Source organism: Aptenodytes patagonicus, chromosome 6 (genome assembly GCF_965638725.1).
Source record: "Aptenodytes patagonicus chromosome 6, bAptPat1.pri.cur, whole genome shotgun sequence".
Lineage (NCBI taxonomy): Eukaryota > Metazoa > Chordata > Aves > Sphenisciformes > Spheniscidae > Aptenodytes > Aptenodytes patagonicus.
In genome coordinates, this window is record NC_134954.1 from 28,584,393 (window position 1) to 28,611,216 (window position 26,824).

At 40.4% G+C, this 26,824-nt stretch overlaps 1 protein-coding gene across 7 annotated transcripts in view; it reads left to right on the forward strand.

The window, feature by feature from the left end:
- ARMC8 (armadillo repeat containing 8) overlaps nt 1-18,652 on the forward strand; it is an 82,160-nt gene extending 63,508 nt beyond the window's left edge. For all 7 annotated transcript variants that reach the window (XM_076341739.1, XM_076341740.1, XM_076341746.1 and 4 more), the window contains 11 exons: nt 496-591; nt 2,071-2,153; nt 2,449-2,530; nt 5,086-5,172; nt 7,305-7,397; nt 7,865-8,014; nt 9,780-9,875; nt 12,136-12,231; nt 12,720-12,792; nt 14,049-14,142; nt 16,049-18,652. In XM_076341739.1, the coding sequence (XP_076197854.1) occupies nt 496-591; nt 2,071-2,153; nt 2,449-2,530; nt 5,086-5,172; nt 7,305-7,397; nt 7,865-8,014; nt 9,780-9,875; nt 12,136-12,231; nt 12,720-12,792; nt 14,049-14,142; nt 16,049-16,082 (984 nt within the window). In that variant the 3' untranslated portion in view covers nt 16,083-18,652. The remainder of the gene's footprint in view (nt 1-495; nt 592-2,070; nt 2,154-2,448; nt 2,531-5,085; nt 5,173-7,304; nt 7,398-7,864; nt 8,015-9,779; nt 9,876-12,135; nt 12,232-12,719; nt 12,793-14,048; nt 14,143-16,048) is intronic.
- Nucleotides 18,653-26,824: the final 8,172 nt, after the last annotated feature.

A 26,824-nucleotide genomic window follows, 5' to 3' on the forward strand; every position in this document is an offset into this window, starting at 1 on the left:
CTGCTGTGTTGCCTTTACAGCAGAAGTCAGAAGTTAACATCCACCTTAAGATGGAGGTCCTGTGATTTAGAGACCAGCTTTGGTTCCTGCTTTTGCTTCAGTTCTCTTGATAAAACTTCCCTTGATTCTCTCCCAATTTTTTCACTTCTCCTGGCTTGTTCCTGTAAGTTTCTGTTGGGTAAATAAGAATAATTTTTGCCTGAATATGGCCTGGACGGAGTCGTAACTTTATAGCAGTATTTTGGCCTCAAATTTTTTAAGTTGACTTATCTGTAACTCAGCAGAGAAATTAACTATATTCTTAACTTCAATTATTGTATTCAGTTGGTAAATGTGAACATCATCTAATGGAACCAGCAGTTCATTTGTGTTTCTGGCTGCCCTTGGTGTGGTAGACAAAACCCCAGTAGATAAGCACTAGTTTACAACAAATAAGAAAATAACACCTGTAATTTTTTAGTGTCTAAATTTGATATCTGTGTTTTATTTAAATAGCTTGACCATGATTTGAAGCACGCCCATGAGCTGCGCCAGGCTGCTTTCAAGCTCTATGCTTCCCTGGGAGCAAATGATGAAGATATCCGAAAAAAGGTGAGCCTGTGCGAAATGATAGCAATCAGGCAAAGACATAGCTGGAAGTTGGGCTGAAGGGCAGTGCAAGAATTTCCACTCTTCTATCCCTTTTTTTCATTGTGGTATAAGTAAGTTGAAACAAGAAGGCTTGCTTTCTTTTTTGTTACCATAAATTTTTACATTGCACTTTCTTTGCATGGGTTTTGAACAAAAATTAATGTCTTGCCATCACAAAATATAAGAATAGAGTTTATTTATGTAAACATCTTCACAGTGATGAACTAGATTGTCACAATAAGTTGTTTTTCAACATGTTGTGGTCCTTGCTACTCATAAGCTGTGCAGGGATATTGTTGTGGCATATGAGTAATTTCTGAAACCTATGTTCTGAGGGACAGAATATACCTCTTGTCATGTATCCTATTATAAAACAAATGTTTTTTCAAAAACAAACCCTAGAAAGTCTAATCATATCGGGAAACAAAGTCAAAATTTGTTCCATGATTCTGAAGTGACCAAGGGGGCTCGCGCTGTTTTAATAAAGCAATTGGTGTGAAGGAGAACAAACTCTACTTGGACATCACGCGAAAGAGATTGGGTGGTTGGAGCACTTGTATAGTTAAAGATTTGTGTGGAAAGTGGAGGAAATTAAACAACGAATAATTAAAAGCAGCGTTTTTGGTTTCTTTAAATTAAGAATGGAGTTGTTATGTCAAACAAAAATGGCAGGTACATGAGGCAGGAGAGTTTTTAGTTTATTTGCTGGTTAAAGGGGAAAAATAGAAGGAAGAAAGATATGGACAGGAAGGAGGCAGGAAAACACAGCATTGAAAAGATAACTAGCAGGAAGATTTATCATTGGGGAACCATTCAGGATCTCCAGAATTCGAACCCATAAATTTCTCTTTGTTGCAGGATGAATTTCTTTAGTTAATAGTAAGGATCCTTCTTTTACATATCAAAGCATAATTTTTAATAAGTGGTGGGTGTATACATGACCAAGTGATTTATTATACAAAAGCCATCTTTCATCTCGGTATTAACTCCCTTTTATCCTAGTCTTAAGTGCTTGTGCTGGCCATGTCTAAATATGGCAGATGAACTACTATGTATTTTTTTCCAGATAGCTCCACAACATGTCTCTAATCTGTAGTTTGTATATATTGTGTGCACTCACACATGCTCTCTTTTCTTTTAATATGACATTAAGGGTAATTCATATATATATATATTAAAAAAAATAACCCTCTTGTTCCTTGATGATTGATTAAAATAATTTTGAAAGCAGTAGTGGAGCATAGAATGTAGAATTTTTTTTTTCTAAATTGTATGCAGATACATGCTACTTCCCACTTAATCTGGGAAGAGAATGTAGCTTACTGTTTTTAGCTACAATTTTTATATGTAATATTTGAAAAGTTGCAAGAAAAAAAAACCCAACACCCATAAATGCTGATATTATTTTATTCATATAACATTAATTCCTTTTTGCTCCAGATCATTGAGACCGAAAATATGATGGACCGTATTGTTAATGGCTTGTCTGAATCTAGTATCAAGGTGCGATTAGCTGCAGTCAGGTAGGAGGCTTTTCTGATTCATACAGATACTTTTGTCTTGTCAAAGGCTGATGCTGCACTTATTAGAATTTCTGCTAATTTTTCAAAAGCTAATCTGAAGTAATTTCTACTGTTGGAAAATTTATTGGGGGGGCAGGGAGTTATCCTGGACTAATACAATATTTTCTTTTTGCTATTTACAGTCTACTACTTAGCAAATTCTAAGCTGAATCTTTGTGTTGAAGCAATGTATATATTACAGTAGTATACGTGTGAGTGTGTGTGTTTCACAATGAAGGTTTATTTTCTGTTACAGATGCTTGCACAGTTTGTCCCGTTCTGTACAGCAGCTCAGGACAAGTTTTCAGGATCATGCTGTATGGAAACCTTTAATGAAGGTAAGCAAAGAAAAGTCAAGTCTCAACTACTGAAGTGTTCTGTTCCATTAAAGGAGGATATGGTGTCTGTTCAATTTTCATGCCTTTCTGTAGAATCATAATAGAAATTACCTAGAAATCAAAATTCCATGACCTTCTCCTAAGAGAGTCGTAAATAAACAAAAGCCAAGCAGCAGCAGCAAAGAGGACTGTGGTCCATGCTTGATTTTTGGTTGGCTTTTTTGGTGTCGGCCCCCCTTCCCCCCTTTTTTTTTTTTGGTGATCAGTGAGTGAGGCTAAGTTATCCGTAATGTTTACATAGGGCACTAGGAGGATGATACCTCCTTCAATTTCAGCCTCAGACTAGATGGCACAGTTGAGACTTGGTCTATAAGCCCTACAAGAGAATTTAGATCTGTATTTTCTCCTGTAATTCTCTATCTTCTAGATGTCATTGCAGATTCTAAAACTGAAGCCAAAGAGCTTAGCAAGACCTTTAAAAAGATACATTTTAATATAATGCAATTATCCACAAGATTAAATGGGATCAAAGTGTGTAAGGTATATATCATCTCTCATCCTGTAATATGACTGTCATTAAGTGCAGATAAATAAACCAGTTTCTCAGCTTCAACATCTTTTAGACCTTGAAAATGAGGAACAGACAAAGTCTGCTAGCAAGCAGCGTAAAAGCTTAGGCAGCATAGACATCCATGAGAATCACCAAGAGAATCACCTGAAGTGAACTTGACTCTCTGCTCAGAAGTAAAATAGCCAGACTGGAGAAAGTGTTGTTGGCAAAAACGAACTGATGAGCCTGATAATGAGGCAGTTACGTGAGCTGCCTGTCCAAAGCTTCACTCAAGAGCCTGGAAGAGGAAGTAAAGGATCAGGAGATCCTTCAGTTATTTCTAATGATCCAGATACTTCAATACAAGAAAGATGCCTGTTGGGCATACTACTGAGTAACATTTTATTCAGGCCTGACTTTTTCTGTTCTACTTATGTTCTAATTCTCACAAGTTACGGACTCAAGAAAACTTGACTCACTAGTTATCTTACACTGGCCATCTTGATGGCTGCAGGCTAAGAAACTTTCTGAGTCTTTTATGTTGCTTGCATGAATTAGAGGCCCTAAAGTATGGGCCTACTTTTTTCTACAGTTTCATGATAGAAATGATGGGGAAATTGTGTTCTGACAATATACACAATAAACTTATTACACGTTAAGCATTCATCCTTGAATTGGGTGTGTGAGCTGTGATACTAATCCATGGGTGTCTAATTCATTAGTCTTATTGGGAAGTCAAGGGAGAGTTGATCGTGCAAGTTTTTTCTATCAGTATAGTGTAATAATCCCATGATTCAGGACTCATGATCATCACCTGAAGGGGCTTGGAGGGAATGATTTGAATATTTTAAGAGTTTGCGAAAGACCAAACATGAAAACATCAAACCTTTATAAATGTAAAACACAAAAATGACAGGATTGCTTGAAGAAGCACAACTAGCATAAAAAGAGAGCCATGTGGAAAAAAAACAAATGTAGATGTCAGACTTCTATGTAAACGCATCTGCTGGCAGTTGTTCTTTTTGATTTGTATTAAATAAGCTGAAGTCAGAAATCTGTATGTTCATTCCAAATTGTCAAGAATTATTCTTAATAGAAAAATAAAAGCAATATTAAATAAAGATAAATTAATTTTCAGTCTAAATTAATAACAACTATGTAAATCCTTTCTCTCTCCCCTAGCATGTATAGCTGTGTAAGCCATGGAAGAATAATGTCTAAAACTATGGACTTACATATATGTAGGACTTAGATATATGTACTTTAGTGCAAGCTGCTGTAAATGCAGTAATTGTTAATGTTTGCAGTTTGCTCACTGCTCTGAAACAAAAGGTGGTATGGAACAACCCCTCTACTCCCCGTTTCTTTGCTGGAGGAGCAGTTGTATCCTCCATACCTATTTCCTCACCGAGTTTTCTCAGAACATGTAAGGGAGATGCTCTGCTTAAGAATGGCATGTATTGGTCCCACTGGAGATCCAGGCACAGATAAGAGAGAGTATAATTGTTCCAGGCTACTTGCTTTTCTGAAAGGATGGTCATGAAGAAATTTGCCGTGTTGTGCTTTGCACGAGGTACAGAAGTGTTGAGGAGGCTCCTCCTGCAGCTTCCTCCTCTTTTCTGTAAAACATGACACAGAGGTGCACTGCAGGACACAGCTTGCTCTCTGTTGAGAGAATGGCCGCAGAGCTAAATTACAACTGCCAGCACATGTATGCTTTGCAGAGCGGGGATCTGTTCCCACTGATTTCTTTTAAATTGGACCTGAAAGCTCTCAAATCTGGCTTCTGTGAAATAACTTTGCGTTGCTCCAGCTTGTCATGTAATCTGTATCATCAAATTGAGTTGAATGACCACTGTCTGGATTTGCACTGCTAACATCAAAACATCTCCTAAAGTATGGAATATCAAAGTGCAGCATAATTACAGGTATTCCATTTCAAAATAATCCCTTCCTTATCCTACTAGTTAACAGAGATTCCTCACTCTCCCCTTCGTGACTGCAGGTTTTACAGAATGCTCCAAATGAAATTCTTGTAGTAGCATCTTCCACGCTATGCAATCTTCTTCTGGAATTCTCTCCAAGCAAGGAGGTTAGTATTTATCCAGAAACAAGAAGAGGTAACAGACAAAAGTTACATTATACAATGGTTCAATAAGCATAAAGGTATCTTAATTGTTAGCCACTTCTTGTGAAGCGTTCTAGAGCTGTAATGTTAGGCAGAGTGTATCACTGATAGCTTGTGAATAAAAAAAAAAAAAAAAATCATCTGTTTACAGTGCTGTGACAGTTAAATATGGTTGAATAGTTAAATGTAGTCTCGAAGTAGACATGAAATTTTGGAGTTTTTTAGTTGTAAAACACTTATCTAAAAAATTCATAAGCAGGAAGAAAACAAACTGATAATTGGCAATATGATCCGTTATCTTAGAGAATTACTGCTGTAATCTTGAAAATGCTGGCATAGCTGAGTCTTGTGGTTTTTATTGTTCTTGACTGAACGATACAGGATATCCGTTCTTGAGTTCTGCAATATCTGTATTTCATAGAGATCATATATATCAATACTTCATAGCACTGGAAGTCTTAAATATTTCTTAACTACAGAAAACATTTGCAAAATTGTGGTATATGTGGGCTCCTGTGGGGCACTTTGGATTACCTTGGTTTGATCAATTGATCCTGGTGGTTTTAGTCATGTCTGTGAGACAGAAAGTTAACTGAAATAGTGCCAAGCACAGTTCACTGGCCCATGGGCTTTCTTGTTCATGCTGCAGGTCACAGTCAGTGTAGTGTTTCCACTTAAATTGGATTGAAATACTGAATTTTCAGTCGGGTCACGTGGTTCATGTGAAAAGCGTCATTGCCAAAAGAAAATAGTGCTTACGCAAAATGAAGGAATATTTAGAAATGTTAGATTTGAAAGCATCTATAAGCCATCTGATCTTTATTTGATGTATGACTTTTTTCTACATAGTATTTTGAAAATTGTACATAAATGACCAGTCACTTAAGTAAATAAGCAAAGCTGAAGTGGATCTGTATTTTACCCTGTAAAAGAGCTGAGTCAAAACCAATTTGGGAACATCACCCATCTGCCGTGGATGTGGAGAAGTCCCTAGGAGCCAGCCAGCTACTGGGCCCATGGAGAAGTCACTGGCAGCTTATCGCAGTGCACAAGTGCCTGGGATCAGGTGAACTTTGGCACAAACTGCTGCTGCCTGGTTCTATTACGGTCTTGCTGCTATTCAGTGAGATGAACCTGTTCCTACAAAGTGCAGCCTTTTCCAAACGTTTCTGTTTTCTGATGAATTCAGCTCTTAAGTGGGTTAAAAAACACACAACTTCCCCAAAACTCAGATATGTTCAATTATTCACTGCTTTTGAAGCAGTAATTTCAGGAAGATAGGAATACCTTACAAATTAGAGCAGCATAAGTCATTGAATGAATCCCTTCAGTGCACGAGCTCTTCAGGTCTTAGATAAAACTGGTAACCTTCAAATACGGTTCGGGCTGAAAGCAGTTGTTCCAAATTTAACTTTCATTACATTAATCAGTTTGAAAGAAAAGGTGCCTGTATTGATATTTATCCTGTCACTTAAAGATGTGATATTACAAAGTTTTGCATTTCAATCTGATCATCAAGACGGTTTTCAGTCTTCTTTATTGTGCTAAAGTTTTTCTGTTGGATTTTAATTTGGTCTGATTACTAAACATGAAGATTAAATGTCAAGAAAGATATTAAGTAGCTTCCATTCTTCATAACCTCTTTTAAACAGTAACGTGTCCCACTTGATGCCCAAAAAGATGTGATTGCTCAAGGAAGACAGTGTTTTTGGAGAGCAGTCCCAAGCTGAAGGTTGTTGGGGAAAACATTTGCTTGTGTGTGTGGCCGATGTGTGTACAGTATCACAGCAGTGTGTGTGTGTATATACATATATATACACACACATGTATGGCTGTGTATATACATGTGTACACATACACGGATACACACGAGAATAAAGCTGTCTTGACCTGAGTTTTTTTGTAAAAACCTACCTTTTAATGCTCATGAATGTAGGGTATGGCTTGGCCAGTTCACGTGAGTGGGCTGGACATGTAAACTCAAGAATAAGATATAAGCAAGACTTTTTTTGTTATATTTACATTTGTATATATATCTAATTAGTCTAAAGTAGTGTTTTAAAGATTTTTTTCCCCCCCCACCCTGTTCATTTTAGCCTATTTTAGAATCAGGAGCCATAGAACTTCTATGTAGTTTAACACAGAGTGAAAATCTTGCCTTGCGAGTGAATGGCATCTGGGCTTTAATGGTAAGTAGAACACGCTGATGAAATACCGCTTTGCTTCTTAAAAAGTTTGTGAATGTAACTTAAAGAACTCATCAGCTGTTTTTAAAAATAACATAGCTGAAATTTGGCTTGTCTTTCCACCTAACTACAGAACAAAAACAGTATCAGCCTGGAACACTTCATCAATTAGTCCATAAAATAAAATAAACTCTTCAGTTCTGATACCAATTTGGTTGTCGAGATCATTCAGGGAAACAGTTAAGTAGTGTCAGTAGCAATACCAGGGGACAAATAAAAGAAGGTAATAACCAGGTCAGCCGTAAGACTGTGTGGAAATTTAATTCACTGTGTAGCAGTTCATCATCAAATTATAACCTTTGCAAGATTAATTTTAGCAAGGATATATGCTTGCAGGTAATAGTCTACTAAAAGAGTAAAAGCCCAAGTTTAAGGTAAAAAATCAAGCAATAAATTTCTGTCTCTTTCAGAACATGGCATTTCAAGCGGAACAGAAGATCAAATCAGACATTCTACGAGGTCTGAGTACAGAGCAGTTATTCCAGTTGCTTTCTGATTCCGATGTAAATGTTCTGATGAAAACTTTGGGACTGCTCAGGAATCTTCTATCTACTCGCCCAGTAAGTAGAGCTGCAAACAGACCTTCTGAAAGCTGACCAAACATGCGTAAAATACAAATTAATTCTTAATCTTTTCTGTAAGACAAGTTATTTTTCTGTTTAATGTTTGATACATTGCTAAAACTGAGGCCTTTGCATTTATCCAAGTATCTGTAACCAAATGTACAAATCAGTGTAAGAAAACATTTGAAAGAATTCTCTACATCCACTGAAACTTTGTAATTATTATCAAATACAGAGCTAGACAGTTACATTTAATGTTCAATTCCATTGCATTTAGCTTTCAGCAAAATTATTTTCCTAACAGTCCTTCTGTTAAACTTGTCCAGAACAACAATAAAAAGGTTGCACAGTTGAGTCAATGTGTGGAGAGGCACATATCTTAAGGATACCTGTGTTTCTTCTTTCTTGATACGTGAAATACTTTGTTCTTATCCAACTATATAGATAGTACTGGCTTTTTGAATTTGACTGTGGGACCGTGCACTTACAAAATGCATACATTCATTTTACACACTGAAAATGGTTTGAAAATGTAAGCCCATGAATTGTTTTTGACAGGGAGAAAGAGATATTGGTGGAGGAAAAGAAAGGGGTAATCCCCTGTGAAGAACAGAGGGAAAACATGCAGCAAACATTTGGCAAGCCAACATTTTTGTGGGGGGAAAAAACCCATGAAGCCTCTACTGTGCATTTATCATGTATTGTGTTTCTACCATAAAAAGGTCACTGCAAAAAAATCTTCTGATATTTGTACTCGTTGAGTCTCAATAAGCTTCATAGAAAATTAGCTCTGTCTTAATGTGAAAAGATATTTAATAACCAGTCATTAATTAAATTCAACCCGAGATCTAACAGCAGAGTCTCATTATCACTTAAGGTGTTCTTCATCTGAAACTACGTCCCAGCTTCACCTACTTTCTGCAGTATGTTTTACAGCCAGAACCAACCATTTTCATTCTCTACCCAAAACTCGCTCCAGAATAACTCATCCAGCAGCTTTCAAATGAAGTCTCGTTATTAACAATTTTAAGAAGTCCTACAAGAATCCCTAACGTTTTAAAAAATTGTAGTGTGCCGTGTGCTGGTAACCTCTGGTAGCTGTTTGCTGTCACTCTTGAGTTTTGCTATCAGTTAATGCAGTAGATCTAGTTTCATCTTTTTCTCTTACTCCTAGCGATCAATTTTATTGTAGTATAGGTGTTTATAGTCTGTGATCAAATGACCTTTTACCTGTAAGTCTCTTAACTTGAGACAGTTTTCCTAGACGATAAGTAAATATGGCTTACTTCTCTGAACCCTCTCAGACTTTTGAAATATGGATATTGGACCTGGCCACAGTGTTCCATTTAAGAGTAGCAAATACCAGATAAGAAACCTCAGTTTTCTTACCCCTCTCCGATATCCCCATTGTGAGAAGAGAAGTGGTTCTTTCTAACTGCAACATCATACTTAGAGCTTGGGTCCAGCAGGATTCAGTCTTCAGACTGGCTTCCATGCAACTGGGAAACCAGTGTCTTTTCTACAGGTTACAGTGAAATCAGAATCAAGGTCCATATCATGCTCTCAAACAAGACCAGGCTTCAAATGAAGAGGAATATTATGAAGTGTTTCTGTTGTGATAAGTTCTTGGTTTTGGGAGACCTTGCTAGGAGCTAGGGTCTTTGTGCAATGTTGCTACTCTTTACTTAAAGTAATTCAAGTAGGAATGCCCCTTCTTTGTCTGGAAAGTTATGCTGATTGTATTTCATCATTGCTTTGGCAGCACATAGACCATATAATGAGCACTCACGGGAAGCAAATCATGCAAGCAGTGACCCTCATTCTGGAAGGGGAGCACAATATAGAAGTCAAAGAGCAGGTACCCTTTTTTGTTTCATGTTGACTTGGCAGAATAAAACTTAAGAAACAGCTAAGAATGCTTACTCTTCTCAACATGTCATCTTTGTTTGGGATTATGATGTGCTGTGAATATTTTACTGAGATCTGTCAGATTAATAACTTAGTACCTACAAGAATGCTCTCCTTTCTAATGGATTATTACAAATGTGTTTGAATTGAATTCAGAATGTTTTTTAAAATGTAGGTTTGGTAAAGAGGAGGGCACTGTATGTGAGAGCAGAAGAATTAAATCTAAGGCAATTCCATGGAAGAAAGGGGATAGTAGGAACAAGAGAAGAGAAAGAAGCCAGTATTTCACACTGGGGAAAGTGTCGTGGTTATTTGCTCCTATAGCAGCCATTGGAGCAGTCAGTAATGAATACCATCATCGCCTGCCTTGCTGGCAGAAATACATGTTCTGCTGGGACATGTGCTAACTCAGCTGTTCTTGGGTGCCTGCAGGAGGCAGCAGTGAGTAGAGGAGGAGGAGCACTAGCAGGGAAAAGAGCATCTGGTGTAGCCCAGGAAGAAGTGGGGAGGGACTTGCCCTGATGAAACTTAAGAAAAGCAATATGCAAGAGGAAATGGAGAAGGAAAGAGGAGATAGCCAGGAGGGAGAAGCATCCCTGTTTTGGTGGCAGCATAATGGGGCCAGCGTACAGGGATACCTGCTGCAGGGATGCTAAAGCAAAAGTAAGAGGATAGATGGGCAGAATTTGGCTGATCAACTCTTGTGACGGACAAGACGGTCAGTTGGAGAACCCCGGTTCTTCCTCATACAGGGCATGTGGTGATGAAGAACGGGGGCAGCGAGAAGCTGTGGGAGATTCCAGAGGATTGCTTTGGCTTAGGATGGATATTGGTAGCAAACAGCATGGCAAATAAGTGTAAAAATACAGCTAAATCCAGACTGGTTTAAATCTCTGCTCAGTGAAGAATGGGCTGAAGGCAAACAGGCCTTTTATGGCTATTTAAGTGCAAAACTAGCAAAAAACCCCCAAAAGACTCTTAATAGGTAGCAAGTTTGGTGATACCATGGTTCTGAAAAAGCTGAGAATTAACCAGTTGTGTCTTTCTAAATAGTTCTTCCTGAAAAAGCTCTAGTGACAGGAATGGCCTTCATTGCTATAGAAGGTCATTTACCATGCCAGGCCTCTCAGAATTATTTTGGAGGAGAATCAGTGTACCTGAGAAATACTCTTGGAAAAGAGCTAGTGGACTAGGGTTGAATATAACCTTTAGGGTTTGGGGCCTTTATGCATAGAGCACTTTCTTTGTCCCTGTGATCAGCAGTTTGTTCTTATTTCAGAATTAAGTCATGCATCCAGTACTGCCTATCTGCACACAAGGGCCCATACTTCTAGCAGGACAGTGCCTATCTCTATCACTGACTGGCTCATCAGTATGTAGTTAGCAGCTTGGAAGTAATAAATTCCTGCAACTGCTGACATGAATGCAGTGTAGCTTGGACACAGGCATCACACAAGTGCTGATCATTCTCCAGTGTCCTCCTGTAATCATCCCTGCATGACCAGAAAAGGTGGTTAAGTTCTTCCACAGCTCTTTGGGAAAGAATTTGTAGAGCATCTCCCGGTGCCTCCTGAGGACCAGGAAAGCTGCTTCTGCAAGTCTTAATGCCATGTGCATGTAGTGCCAACATGGGCCTAGTTGCTTCAAGGTTAGTTATTCTGTAGGATGGCTTCTCTAATTTGCAGGAAATAACCAGATGCATTAGTAGTTTGAGTTATCTCTGCAGGTAAGATGTGTGATTAGACTTGTTGGAAAAAAAACTATTACTCTGCTAGATCAGCAGATAGACCTCTGTCTTTCCTTTTCCTGGCCTGCAGAACTAGAAGGATATGTTTGGGGTTTGTTTTTGGTTTTTTTCCCCCTAGTCACTGATAAAGAATAGACTGCTTTATTTTCCCATGTATTTAGTCTTTCCTATATGCTGTGTATTTCCATGAGAGACTTAAAATTTTACTCATTGAAATGAAGTAATGAATGTTACTTTTTATTTTAAAATGGTAATGACTCTTTTTTTTTGCCAGGGCTGTTCAGCCACAGCTGTTAACTCTTTGGCATTGGCCCCAGATGTAAGCAAGCTGGAAACTCCAGATTAAAGATATTAAAACCAATTAAAGAAATTGTTTGTCACAAGTTCAAAGCTGTCAGGGAAACTGTATAAATCATGGGATGTGATCTGTGGCCAAGTGACTTAACAGTTTTTCCTCTTTCAGACATTATGTATACTTGCCAATATAGCAGATGGAACGACAGCAAAAGAACTGATTATGACCAATGATGACATCCTGCAGAAAATCAAATACTACATGGTATGGGGCATTTCTCTTTAAAGGTTCTATGTTAGTCTTTTGCAAGAATGAAAAGAGAGTACTTCAGCATTTTGTCTTGTAAATTATTCAGTATCATGCACTTAACTTTCATATACCCAGTTGTGTTTAAGAAACCATGTCATGCAGTTCTGTATGGCAGAGGTATACTGAGGATCTGATTAAAAGGAAAATCCAGTCGTTTTTTCCCATAAGAATGTTAGTGACTTAAGCAATACCTGTAGCAAATCTATATGGAAAATGTTTCATGATCTTGGAAAAGGCTTATCTTGTAGAACTTAATAAATATTTGGAAGGGATTGAACGCTTCTCAAGTGCCTTATGTTACGGCGCTGTCTTTGAGAGAAGTTGTAGATAAGAATTAGTCTCAGCTTTGCTACCTTATTTATTACAGGATGAATGCCAAAATGTAAGTCTGAGAATTTCTGAATTTCTTCTTCTAAACTTGAGTACTATTTTTCTATATTTAGAGTCATTCAAATGCTAAACTTCAGCTTGCTGCCATGTTCTGTATATCTAATCTCATATGGAATGAAGAAGAAGGTAAGAAAGCCTCATTAGTAATGCGTATACAAGTTAATATCCTGATCAAAAGGCTAATGTTGCATAGTAATCAATATTTGCAGTGCACAGCACAGTGGGATCCAAAGCATAAAGGGAGACATCATTATAGGTATAATATGGAATAAGTGAGAGTGGTCAGGAGGACATTGAGGGAAGTGTAGAGAGGTGTTACGGGGCAGGAAGGGGAGACACAAGAAGAGAATGTCAATAAATAGGAGTTGATGAAAGTCACACAGCGGGAGGTTTCCACCTGTAGCATTTCTGTAAAATCTGAAAACAATTGGAGTGAAAGAGAATCCTAGTAAGAGAGCTTCCAAGTCTTAAGGAGGTTGTGGAAACTCATTGGAGGGAACAGGTTCACTGGAGAGGATAAATGGATTAGAAAGGGGATTTGTTGCAAAGAAATTTTCCCCAGCGTGGATGGCTTGAATGGGTTGGGCGGTGAGACTCTGAAACCAGGCAAAGGACTTGTGTGTGTTGAACAGGAAGGAATGGGGAAGGCATTCGGTAAGAAGAGTCATGTCCTGGAACAATGGAAGGTAACCAGGAGGGAGCCTAAGGATGCTGCTGCACAGAAAAATGTGTGTTTGTGTTGAGAGGTGGAAAGGGCAGATGGAGGCAACAGTGTGGAGCTGGAAGAAATGGCAAGGGAAGGAGTGGTGGGAGGTGGTGTGCTTTGAGGAATGGTGGGGCTGGGAGGAGGACTTCCTTGGGTGGTTTTCAGATCCTCAAGTTGACCATGCTGCTCTTCAGCAAAGAAATCAGTGTCTCTACTTGGTTTTCTTTTTTTCCCTACTGTGTAACTTACTCCACATCTCTCACATCACAGAACTTCATTCAGTGTGTGACACTTGACTATGCTTCTGGTGGCTTTCTGCTCATTATACTGGCATTATACAGTCCTACAAGTCAGACTCAAAAACACGCCTCCAGTTAAATGTTCTCTGCATCCCAGTCGGAGAGATGAGAATGAACCAACTGAAGTCAAGCTTCTTACTTTAGGATAAAATGTGTTCAGATTTTTGCCTTCAAAATTTTGTTTAAACATATGCACATGGAGTACAAAAAAAAAAGAAACTAGAGTACCCTTGAGAAGTAGCCACAACTGAGGGAGTTTTTCCATTGCTGTGTTCTAACTGAACTGTGTTCCATACTCCTCCTTTAAGCTGGTTTCTGCTACCACTCCTTTCATTTATTCTTGGTGGTATTCCCAACAATGTGATTTATTGTTATAGGTTCACAAGAACGCCAAGATAAACTACGAGACATGGGAATAGTAGATATTCTACATAAATTGAGTCAGTCATCGGATCCAAATCTGTGTGACAAGTGAGTATAAAGAAAAATCCAAGAAGATTAGTGGGAAATCTTCGCTTTTTATTAAAAAAGTATCTTTTTTTTGAAATCTTTTGATTATAGAAAAATTCCCCAGAAAAACTATCTATCATTGCACTGAGTTTTACGGTGTATAAAGAAATTGTGATGAACACTTATTTAAAGAGCAGGTTTTGTATTGCTCAGGAGTAACAAATTTTACTGAAGTTCTCAATAGTATAAAATAACTACACTTAAGATCTTCTAAGCCAGCGGAGGGTCCTCTCTGAAATATCACTGATACACAAATATTTGTGTAAACCTTGGACTAACTAACAAAGTTCCAGAGGACTGGAACAATGGTAAACCATCACATAACACTATGAATTAAAAAGATAATACAGGATCACCACTGTTGTTAATCTCAATTAAATGCTTTTAAACTAGTTAAGCTCAACAGTAACTTTTCACATACCTGTTCTGTTACTCATATTATAGTATCTACACAGACCGTCTAGCTTCTTCACAAACACATACAACCAAAATAGCTAATGACATTTTCTGGCTTTTTATGTTAACTTTTTGCAATTATCCCACCTACAGTTAGTAACAACCCATATTTCTTTCATGAACTGAAGGAGATGATCTGATTTTTGGAAGAGGTCATATACAGACAACACAACTCAAAACTGTGCAGTGTTTTAAAATGCATTAAATTTGGGTTTCTTGTTTTTATGGAATATATTCCTGTGTTCTTAGACATCTTTGTAGTAAAGTTAGGACTTCTCTGTTTAAAATCTATGCCAAAGTATCGGTATTGAAGGTGATAATCAGGAACATACAGATATCAATAAGCAGGCTCACAGAAAATTATGGAAAAGCTAAATATGGTTTTAAAACAGTGAGAAATAGGAAAACTTACACCAGTAAAAATACTTTCTGGTAAATGGACCTTGCTTGTCAACACTTAAGCCTTGCTTTTAAGAGACAGGGAGCTGATTGTGCTTAGCAGTGTTGCAAGTCACTGTCCCTCCTGTTTCTTCTGGCCACCTGCTCCCACTGTTCACCCTGTCCCAACTCTGCCTCATCAGTCCCCTCAGTGAGCTGATACAACTTGTGAATGTAGCAGGGAACTTAGAAGAAGATTATTTATTTTTTTTCTTCCGGGTTGCTGAGTTGTATCGGATCTTGGAAAAGTCTGTCCAGGTCATGATAGTGTGGTTGGGAGGTGTGGGGGACAAAGGAAGAGCAAAGCTTCTCACTTCAGGTGGTAGGAAACACTGAATTAGCTGAAGTGATGATGAAACTGTAACTCTAGACTTTTGGGAGGTGTTTTTTTTCTTAACAAAAATGTTGCACAATGTTAGATTACATAAATTCCAGTGTTAACGCTGGCTGTTGCTTCTTTTCTCCCTCTTACCTCATTGTATGTTTTTGGTAGGGCCGGTATTCCTGACAGGACTAACGTGCTTCTAGTATGTTCTGAGTTATGACACCTCTTTCATTTCTCAGCTCAAAGACCTGCTTTTCATGGTACATCTGTATTACAGAAAAGTAATTGCTCTTCACAATTATTGCTCTTAAGGGTTTTTTATAAGGTGTGTTGATAATGAGGTTCAATATACATCTTAAGCCCCACAATACTTGAAAGTTGCTCAGTTTGTGCTGAGCATCTAATAATACTTGGTTAGATCATCTTATTCTTAGATGCAAGGTGGATTCTTAAATTGTTACAGCCCACGCAGAGCACTTCTGCACCATGGGCTAGATTCTTCCAAACTGAAGGAGCCAGCCACTCAGCTTCCTTTTACCTCACTCCTTCATCCTTCCTCTCTTGCTGGCACAATGCACAGTCTTGTACATAAAGCTGTTGATTATAAAGACAAACCCCAATAATTAACAGGTTGTTCCTTTATTGCAGGGCGAAGACAGCACTCCAGCAGTATCTTGCATGATCAAAGACTAATTGAATCTATGGACACCCCTCATGTCTACTTAAGGAATAGCAGGAGATATTCCTGACTCCTTATATTTGCACAAGTCACCTTGGGCTGCATTTTTCTCAGGTGCAGGGAGCTGCTTTGCAGAAACAGTTTAAATGATCAGGTCTCCAGTGCACTTGAGAATTTTCTTGAGGTAGTTTCTTTACTCAGAGGACTCTTGGGGGGTTGTTTTGGTTTTGTTTTTGGTTTTTTTTTTTTTTTTTTCCTGAGCTACCTGGACTTTCGGATAGAACAATCAGTCATCATTTTCCTTTTGGGCCTACAATTTTCTGCTTTTGCTGCAGCCTGCGTGTGTGGATGTGTGAGGGTGTGCTCGAGTGTGTGCATGTGCTTGGGTGAATGTGTGTGGGTGATACCTCAATTTTGTTTTTCCTTTTTTTTGTGTGAAAATCTTTTTCTACAGGTTTTCAAGGGTTAACCATTGTTTGCTGTACGAATACTTCAATGAATTATATACAGTTTGAATGAAATGTTATTTAAAAAAAAAACCAAACTGTTGTATCCCATAAAGTTTATTTTGAATTTTGAACAGATGAATGTTTTTAAGTAAAATATATGCATTTCTGAACTTCAGCTTAACTTAGATTATACTTCCTTTTTAAAGAGAAAAATAGAGGGAGACAGTAGACCCCAAATTATAAGCAGCACATTCTGTACTGACAAGGTCCAAGAGTTTTTTACCACCATACAAGGTCACCTGGTACTGATGACATGCTCAAATCCATGGAATGGATCAACTGGATTGTTTTGGGTTTTCTTTATGTTTTTAGAAGAAAAGCTCATACTTCAGAGTTAGCATGACTGTTGACTTTTCTGGAAAGGAACAGGTGGCTGCAATATCAGCAGGCATAAGCTATTGCTTTAGTAGCCACGAACTTGCTCAGATAATTGCTGAAGGATTAGCTTATTTCACTGGTGATAAGTATTTGCTGATTACTAATATCAATAGAGCAAACAGTATGTTGTGGAAGTTATACTTTCAAGAGACTAGAAGGAGCTGGCAAGCAGTGATTAAGGTTTGCTTTTGTTTTGCATCCTTTACCTCCAAATACAGTTAAGTGACTTACATATTATTTCCATGAAAGATCAGCTGGGTGCATTAAGTTGGGGAAGGGATGGAAAAATTGGGGTTTTGGTTTGTGGTTTGTTTTTTGTTGGTTTTTTTTTTTTTAGCTCAGTAATGTTGCTACAGATTTTGTGTATATATTCAGATATACACACTTGCATGGATTTGGATACCTGGATAATAAGCGATGGGATTTTATTGCATTCAGAAGCCTAGATTGTCCATAAGTTCCTGAAATTGTGCCTGTAAGTGTGGAGAAAAAAAATACGAGTACAAATGAAGATGACTGTAAGGTTAGGCTGGAATATGAGACCCCAGTGGCTTCACAGTCAAATATGCATAGAAACAAATGAGGGCAGCAAGGAGCTCTCCTTCATGCAGTTCAGGGTTCTTGCTTTCTTCCCGTGTCTACTTTCTGATTTCAGTTTAGACCATAGTTTTAATAGTCAGAATCTCCAAACACTATATTTACATAGCACTAACAGGCACACTAAAGATTGCAGCCAATGTCTTAAACCAAATCTTTCTTTTGTTACACTGAACTTGAGGAAGGCTGCAGCAAGAAGAGAGGTCTGTAACTTTGCTAACCAATTTTGATAAGTATCTTAATCTTTTATTTCTAATCAGAAGGTCAAATTGTGATAGCCTTACTTTTTTCCAAGGTAACTACTTGTGTCAGAAAATGTTACCACAGTTTGGCCTGGAATTTGAATGTGCTATGTATCAGATAACTGTTATCACTTGGTTACAAAGGAGAATATATACATTTCATGTAACTTCTTCCACTCTTGAGAGACAAATAAAAGTGAGCACCTGACACTTTTTCCCCAGGTATTGCAGTAAGTGACTGGCAGTTTTTTAATGTCCTTCTGCAAATTTTTCATGATGGACTTTGGGGGCTGAACAAAAGGGAAAGTAAAAATATGTGAGAACTGGATAAATATCAGTACCTCAGAAGTGAAGTCTTAGTTATAAAAGTCAATCAAATATTATTTTTCTGAGAAAAAAGTTCTGAGGCAGGTATTGTAAATGCAAAACTGTACAGCATGCATCTGACTTCTAAATTTGCACTCCTGCTATGTACATTTAGGAGCTCAAGTTCTAGTTCTTACATATCTCTTCTCGTCCTCCCCCAATTCACATTTCTAAAAGCAAATCTGAGTTTGATTCTATAAAACTTCGATGCCTAAAGGTGTTCAGAAAAAAGGTGGGTAAGTATCTGTGTACAAGGTTTGAGGTGGTTTCCTAAAATTCTACCAGAAAAACTAAAAAACAATGCTCAGACAATCTTGTTGCTGCATGAGAACAGTTGACATTTTCCATAGATATTGATAGGACAAACTGTTGGATGAGAACATTTTTACATTCAGTTAAGCTTTGTGAATAATTTTTGATGTTGCTATAGGTATGTACAAAAGAAGAATACTGTAAATAAAAAGAACTTTACCAGAACATCTAGATTTTTCTCAGCTTCATGGAGAAATCTCAGCTTTCTGTGCCAGCTTCTCTACAGACTGACAGTTGCTAGCCTGAGATTCACAGTGGGAACAAACCTGTTTGCTGGTTGGCCAGATCTTTACCAACTTTATTTAGGTAGCAGCGTCTTGTGAATTACAGGGTTGCTTGCAGAACCAAAGCAAGTATAGAGTTGGTCTGGACATAATACAAATCACCAGGATTTCTGCTGTTCTTGTGCCATTTCTCTTCTGAAAACCAGTCCTAATGAATTTTGATAAGTATGTCCACTCTTTATATCTGGGTCCAGTAATGGTAGTCCTTCTCTCAAAGGTTACATGTGTCAAAAGGTCAAATAGTCCTGCATGGAGTTTGGCATGCTAGTTGTCAGACAAGTAGTACACTTGGTTGCTCCCCACCACCTCCAGGCCATGTTTGGAGTAGTCTCTCCCATACAGAAAGTCAAATGAGACTTGTCATTTGGCTGTTGTTCCAATCATAGATTTGCATTGGAATAGTGAAAGAAGCGAAGTGACCTGCTCGAAAGCATCTTGTGCCAGTATATTCTTAAGGCAAACACTTCATATTTTTTAAAATTTATTTTTACAGACTTTAGCCATTGCAGTAGATGCTGCGCCTCCATGAAACTGCTGTACCAGTGGCACAGCAGGCAGAAGAATAATTGAGGTGCATGAGATTAGATTCTTGAAGACTAGAAAATGGGTTTAACAGGACTGTCTTTGGTAATCTGAAAATGTAAGTGCATGATAGGTGTAAACATGCAAAATTTCAGTGGTGGTTAAAATCATCAGGACTTTACTGGAGGCTTATTTCTACAAAAAGAGACAGTTACTGGGGGCATCCAGGGGTGCGGTTTGCTCTGCTGAGCTGGTGCTGGAGGCAGGGGAGCCCCTGCCAAGGCTCAGCCCTACCATGTCCCGTGGAGGCACTGGACAGTGTCCCCTGGGGTTACCAGGGGAGTTGATGTGTCACAAGCTCAACCAGGAGGGACCTTGACCAGCTGGAGGACCTGGCCACCATGACATTGTGTGCTGCGTGACAAGAAGCAGCACCACCAAGGTCTGCACCTGGAGCCCAGTGACCCCAGGCATGGGAATGGACAGGATGAGCAGCAGCCCTGCCCAAATGGGCATCACCCTGGGGGGTTCTGGGCACAGGTGCTGTGTGCTCATTGCAAATAAGAAAAAACCCAACCAACCTTCAAAAATTGAGCTGCGTTTGGAGTGGGGCCAGCAGCTTATCCCCTCTGCTCGGTGCTGGGGAGGTCATGTCTGGATCCCGGACCTTGTTTTGGGCTCCTAGTTTGGGAGGGACAGGGGAAAACTGGAGCCAGGGAGCACGTGGTGGGCTGGGGGCACAGGGCCTGCAGGGGGAGTTGGGCAGGTTTGGCAGGCAAAGAGGAGGCAGAGGGGCTCCAGCTGCTGCTGCTTGAAGGGGAGTAACAGAGGAGATGGAGCTGAACTTCCTGGCTGCAGCGGACACTGAGAAGGGAGCAGGGGCGGGCTGGGCTGCCGCTCCGCCCCAATGTTGCCAGGGCTGCCATAGCAGCGTTGGGGTGCTGCCAGCCACTGCACAGGTACTGCCAGGCCCTGGCTGGGGCCGGTTCGCTTCTGCCACCCTCACGGGGCGAGGGGGGACAAGCTGCTGTGTCTCTAAAAGTAAGCAGCAATTCAGGCCCTGCAGCAGCACCTCACCTCTGAAAAGGGTGCAAGCAGAGCCGTGTCCAGGCTTTGGGCACTGCTGAGCCAACCCTGCTCCCTCCAATAGGGCAGGGATGCTGCTGTAGGTGGTATGTCGTGGGTGGAGGAGCAAAGATGGGTAAAAAGCTTTCTCTATGGTGCAGGTTGGCCAGCAGTTGGATTCACATAATTAGAGGACGCCTGCAGTGCTTTGCACTTGGGACTGCTGCTCAAAGGACCCTTGTTCCCGCAGAAAGGATGGCTGCAAAGAAAAAGGAGGTAGTACTGCAGGTCAGTAGGAGCCAGCCTTTTAAAATATTTTTTAAACTCATAGTAAGTGCAAGGATGAAGTCCAGTCTTGGAGTATCTCAGATTCTGCTGGCAAAGCCCTACTGTGAGGTCCTTGTGGTGGAAAAGCATTCCTGAAGGCAGGTAGGAAGCATGGGAAAACATGGCAAGTCAAATCTGTTCCCTGAAGTCAGTGCTGTGGGGTGCAGAGGGAGGTTGCTACGGGGCTGCAGGTTGTGTTTCAGACCTGTTATGAGCTGGCACGGGTTTGGCTGCTTTCATAGATCTAAATGCATCTGTGTTTCGTGGGACAATTGTTCAGAGGACGTTTAGAAGTAGAGAACTGGGGAAGGGGGGGTTTCTCCTGAATGGCAAGTGTCACTGAATGTTTCTGACCAGCTCACGTGTTTAGAAAGATCGCTGTAAAGGTGGAAAAGTTAGGAGGTACAAGAAAAATTCAAAGGCTAAAAAACCTATTTCACAATGATGTGTAGAGGAATTTTTCCCTATTTACACTGCGCAAGTGACCTAATGATGCTTTATAACTACCTGCTTAGGGGAGAGAGGGTTTCTGAGAGCAGTTTAGCATGCAAAAAACATTGAAAAACCCAAAATAGGTTATGAAGGTCTTCAAATTTTGAAACAAGTTCAGTCTTCACAAGAGAGAAATACTGAAGGAGATTATGGGCTCTATAACCTTGTTCATTCATTGTTAAAATTGGAAAGCATGGAGTGAAAATGTGAACATTTGTATAAGAGAAAGAGGATCGCTTTATTAAGGTAAAAATGGTTTCTACTGCTGCTTGTACAACTGCGTTCCTGTGCGATGGGGAAAACTACATCAATCAGACTTTGCACCTTTGCCAGCTAAGGGAAAGATCTGCAAAAATGGGATTGTTCATATCTGCAGATGAAAGTTGAACCTCACATAGGACATGATGTGATGTCCTAGAAAAGTTCTGGTTATATTAGAGAAAAGCCAAGTACTAGCAGCCTCAGGGCATCCAAATTAGCAAAGCACTTAGAAAGTAATGCCAGCACCCTTCAGAGTCCATCAGTTGAACTCACGGCTGAACTCGTTATCACAAATTATTGTCATAAATCATTTGAACTCCTTAACATTCTGTGAAACACTCCAAGGGTGGTCCTAGCACTAGTGATAACTGGAATAATTAAATTTCTTAATTCTGCAGGTGTTCTCTGAAAAAATTAGGCTTGGGGTCTTGTGCTAAACAGGAGAACAGACAGGTGTTTGAACAACTCCCCATTCTCTGAGTGAGGCGGGGTCCTGGAGAAACTGTACTGTATGACCTCCAGTGACATCTCTGAAAATGTATAAGAGGCCATTTAATTTGCACTGGAGTTTCCATGCTTGGAATTCTTGACGTTGCAATTTTAGCAGTCCTTTAATGCATGTTGGTGTTAATTATTGTAAAATAGCAGGCCTTACTGCAACTTACTCTCTTCCAGTGTAGACTAAATGTAGTTAGGATTAATGATACCAACTGAGAAAGTTAATTAGGAATCATCATTGTTCAGGATGAACAAAAACAGATCTTACATTTCTCAAGAAGCTTTATTTTTTTTAACTTACTGTGTTTTTCGAAGTACATACTGAAGGACAAGTCCTGTAAGATGGGGAAGATGCTAAAGATATTTTCCTTTCTAATAACAGTATTGGAAGTGTGGGATAATATAGTACATGGCACAATGTATGGAATTGTCTAGGGCATCCTTGACTGAGTAAGTCCCGGAGCAACCTGATCTAACACTGAACTTTGAGCAGGAGATTAGACTAAGGACTCCACAGATCCCTTCCAACCTAGATCTTTCTATGTTCTCTGTTGTTCACTATGTTTTGGAAGTCTTTAGATAGCAGCTGGTAATTCAGGTAAGGATATGCTGGTCTCAGACCACCCTCTAGTGCCCAGACATCATGAAAGCTGTGTATTTACTAGTTTATTTTATCAAGACTGAAACATCTTAATGAAGTAGTATAGCTTGTGTGCAGGGAGGGTGAGAAACTGCTGGTGGAGAATCATCTGGCTTATAAAATGCGATGAGGACTGGGTCTGAAATAGGTGTGAGGAAAGGAGGATGTGTGCTGGAGATGAGCATGTTGAAGCAGCACTCAATGCTGCAGGTCAGCCCAGACCACCACCTTACTGCTGCTTTTGAGCACCATGCTGGCTCTGATGGGAGGTCCCTGCTGAGCTGGGACCTAGCGGGTGTCAATGTGTGTGTGGCTCTCCTCCAAGTCCATGCTTCTTGTGCTGTGATCCAGGCAGCCTGCAGAGAACCAGTCTAGTCAGTTTTCTGCCAGTGGCTCTTAACTGTTTGAGCTGCTAGCCTGTGTTAAAACATCATTACATATCAGACTTCCATTTAAGTGAAAGCAAAGCAGCTCTTTGTGTTTCTTCTACAGCAGGAGTGCTGCAGTAGGGAGCTCAGGGTCCCTCATCCCCACTGCCTGCTGCTCTTCCTGCTACCTGCACACCTGCAGGGCTGTACGGTAAGCCAAGGCACAAGAGGAACATCTGGAGCCCTTCCCTGCTCTCAGATCTTGCTGTATGGCCCCACAAGGAGTCATGTTGCCATAAAAGCAGGAGAGTGCCAGGAAAAACCTGAGGTTTTACAGGTATTTCACAGACCTTCCCTCTTGCGCCATACACGACACAGCCTGGTAGGTTCAGCTAGGGCTCTGGTCAGTCAGCCAGAGGCCCTGATAAGATGCAGGGGGCTGTGTCCCCAGTCACCCCCCAGAACAACTCTCAGTCTCTCTGCAGACTGAGTCAGGGGTCCCCAAGCAGCCAGACTGTTCAAGTAGTTGCTGCCACTAAACAGGGGAGGGCTTGTTCTTGGCTGGACGCTGCTACCCTTTCCATCTGCCTTTCCTTGGTTCTTGTGAGACAACATGAGTCTCTAATTGAATAAGCTTTTCAACAGAGTTAGCTGGCTTGCTGATGGGTCTCTCAGAGCTGGTGTCAGGTAGTAGCAAGAGCATGTGGGAGGAAGGGGGGAAGGAATGAGTTTGGAAGTGAGGATATCTGACTTCAGCTGTTTTTTCTCAGAGGTCTTCTACCCATGTTCTAGCACAGGTTGGCACTGCCCAGCTAGTCAGAGGTGAGAGGATCGCAGTCAAAAGAGTTTCCTGAGTGCTCAGGTAATACCTTTTCAGGCAGATGTGTCCAGCTTAAGTGCAAGCATGAGGTGATTTGTCGGTATGTTTGCAGCAACCAGGTAGTACCTGATGACTTACTGTTGCTTTTACTGTGTCTTTAAATTTTCACACAGATTAACATCAATAGCCAGGAGCTTTGGGAAGAAATGCTGTGTCTCAAAGGACTCATTGGTAAGGGTTTGGTCAACATACTAGATTGCTTTTGTTCTGTGTTAAAAGGACACCAGTACTGTTAGGAATCAATTACTACTGATATGGATGTTTAGTTAGTCCCTCCATTCCTCTTGCCCTGAATGGAAGAAAGAAATATGCTAACAGAGGTGAGACTAGCTGGAGGTTGTAGTCGTCTTCATTTATGTGGGACAATTGTCATGCAATCAAAGCAGTTCTGGTGCAGGAGCTTCTGGAGTCTCCAGTCCAGCCATCTGCTTGGAACAGGACTGTCCCCAGTGCAAGGAACAGCCCTGGTTCCTGAGGGTGGAGGTTAGAGGGCTATTAGGTAAGCCCCATGTGCTCTATCTCTGTGCAGCAGTTTTCCGTAGAAAATCTAGTACCTCCAAGATCACAGCCATGTCAATTTTTCTTCTAAAGACTCCTCCATACCATTGTTATTAGCTTGCTATTTTATAATGTGATTTCATCCTCTGATCCAGCATTTGAAACCTTGAAAGAGTATGATGATTTCCACTTCAGAATTGAATCCATAGCCCTTCTAGCGCTCAACAGGAGTCCTGCCACACTCCAGACAGAACTATGGGAGCAACAGCCACAAGTCGCAGCTTGGGAAGTTCTAGTTGGACATGAGGCAAATCTCCTTCCCCAGGGTAGTGCTGCAGAGGTCACCAGAGGAGGGAGACCTCAATCCTCGCAGGTTTTCAAGATTATTCTTATTGCACTAGCACCCTTTTGCAGTCCCCTTCCAAATGATTATGCTGCAAAGTGGAAAAGTGCACAAACCAGCCTTATTGGTCTATGTCTAAACTGACCCATTTTGACCTAATTCTTACTAACTTTCCTGCTTGCAGTTGTTGATGCGTTTCAAGCCTGGTGTGGTCCATGCAAAACAGTAGTGGATCTTTTCCGAAAAATAAGGAATGAAGTTGGCAGTGATCTTCTGCATTTTGCTGTGGTAAGGTCTAATTTGGCACTGCTTAAAATATCCAGTCCCCTGAAATTAGCAGGTAACTAAAGGCTGAAGTCATTTATCTTTCCAATAATCAGCTAAAATGATAACAGTCCTGGAGTTCCAGCTTGTGTGAGTGAGCCTGCCAAATACAGACACTTGGTTACATCAATAAGAACTCTCATCATTAAGAATTTTCAGGCTTCAACTGTTCTGTACTTTTCAGATTTCTGCTTAAGCAAGTAACGCTAGACAGAATCATTAACGTACGTGTCCCTCTGATGTACAGGGAGAGTCTGAAGGAGCTGGGTTTGTTCACCCTGGAGAAGACTAAGGGACAGATGTCTAGTGAGGGATTAATAGAGAAGGCAGAGACATTTCTCAGTGGTACACAGCAAATGAACAAAAAGTAATGGGATCAAGTTGCAGCAGGGAAAAATCCAAGTAGATAGAAGGAAAAAGTATTCAGCGTAGGAGTGGTTGGACACTGGGACAAGTTCCCAGAGAGACTGTGGAGCACTGATTCTTGGAGATGCTCAAAGCTAATGCAGCCTTGAGCAACCTCCTATAACATTGAGACTAGCCCTGCTTTGGGCAGGGGCTTGGACTAGAGCCCTTCAGAAGTCCCTGCCTCCCTCAATCATGCTGTGATCCTGTGTTTAAATGCCTTTCCTGGCTGAAGGCCAGCTCTCGATTGCTGACAGCTGTAGGCAGCGAGGTTTCTTGTGGAGGCCACTGCTCAGCACTCCCTGCAGCTGCTGCCTCTGCTGCTGCTGCCATCACAGGTCCTCCTGTCACTTCTCACACTCCTCATAGACAAGGGGCCCCGATTTAAGTTTTACAGGCTTTTTCTCTGGGATTCACTCAGGCAAGCTGCTGTGAGGTAGATATCCCTGCCTCACAAGAGCTGCTGTTCCAACCTCTGCAGGTGAGATCTGCCAGACATCTGCCTGTTTCTCAGGTTGCTGATACTGAGCTGGGAGTAGGTTGTGGCCCTGGCTCTGACCAGTGTCATTTTGGTCTGTAAGACTGGGACCCAGAGGTGTTTTGCTGTACGTGGGGGATGAGTGCCAGCCAGCTGAGGATGTCTGAGTCAAGGCAGTTTCATGTGTATTCCTCTGAAGCAGAAATGCTTTTCTAGAAACACCTGTTTTATTTTACATTCCTTTTAGGCTGAAGTTGATTCCATTGATGCTCTGGAAAAATACAGAGGAAAATGCGAGCCTGTCTTTCTGTTTTATGCAGTGAGTGAAAATATTGTTACAGTAGTTGCATAGCAAAAAATATCACTTGCCAGTGGGAACAACTGTCCTTTTTGAGAGATATTATTTTTCTTTCATGTGTGACAGCAAATTTTATTTGCTCTGTATCTGCTGGTATCTACTGGTGATCAAGTGCTGCATGGATAAGAATATACAGCCAGAGTTTAAATTGAAATATCTTCTTCATTGCCACCAAGAAACAGAACAATGTAATTTTGTTTTATTAATTAAAAAAAAATTAGGAGAGATTAAGGTGTGAATGAAGTAAAACAGTTTAAAAATTGCACAGGTGGGTGAAAGGCAGACATTGCACAAAGTTACAGGAACTCCTCTAGCTAGAGATTGTTGAGCTTTTTTTGTTGTTTCTTTTTTTCCTTTTACCTGGGGCAAGACCCATGTAGCCTGTGATGGATGGCTATATTTCATGGCCCTTTCCCCCTCCATGAGAGGGTATCTTAATCATGAAAATCGCTATCATTCACGCCCAGGGATCCCTGTGACTTGCTGAAAGATGTGTATGTCCACAGGGTCTTGTGGCTGGCTGAGTCCACGTGAGCAGTGTTCACGCCATGTTAGCACATGGACACGTGTGTTGCCCTGAAGGGTCTTCAGGTTCAGC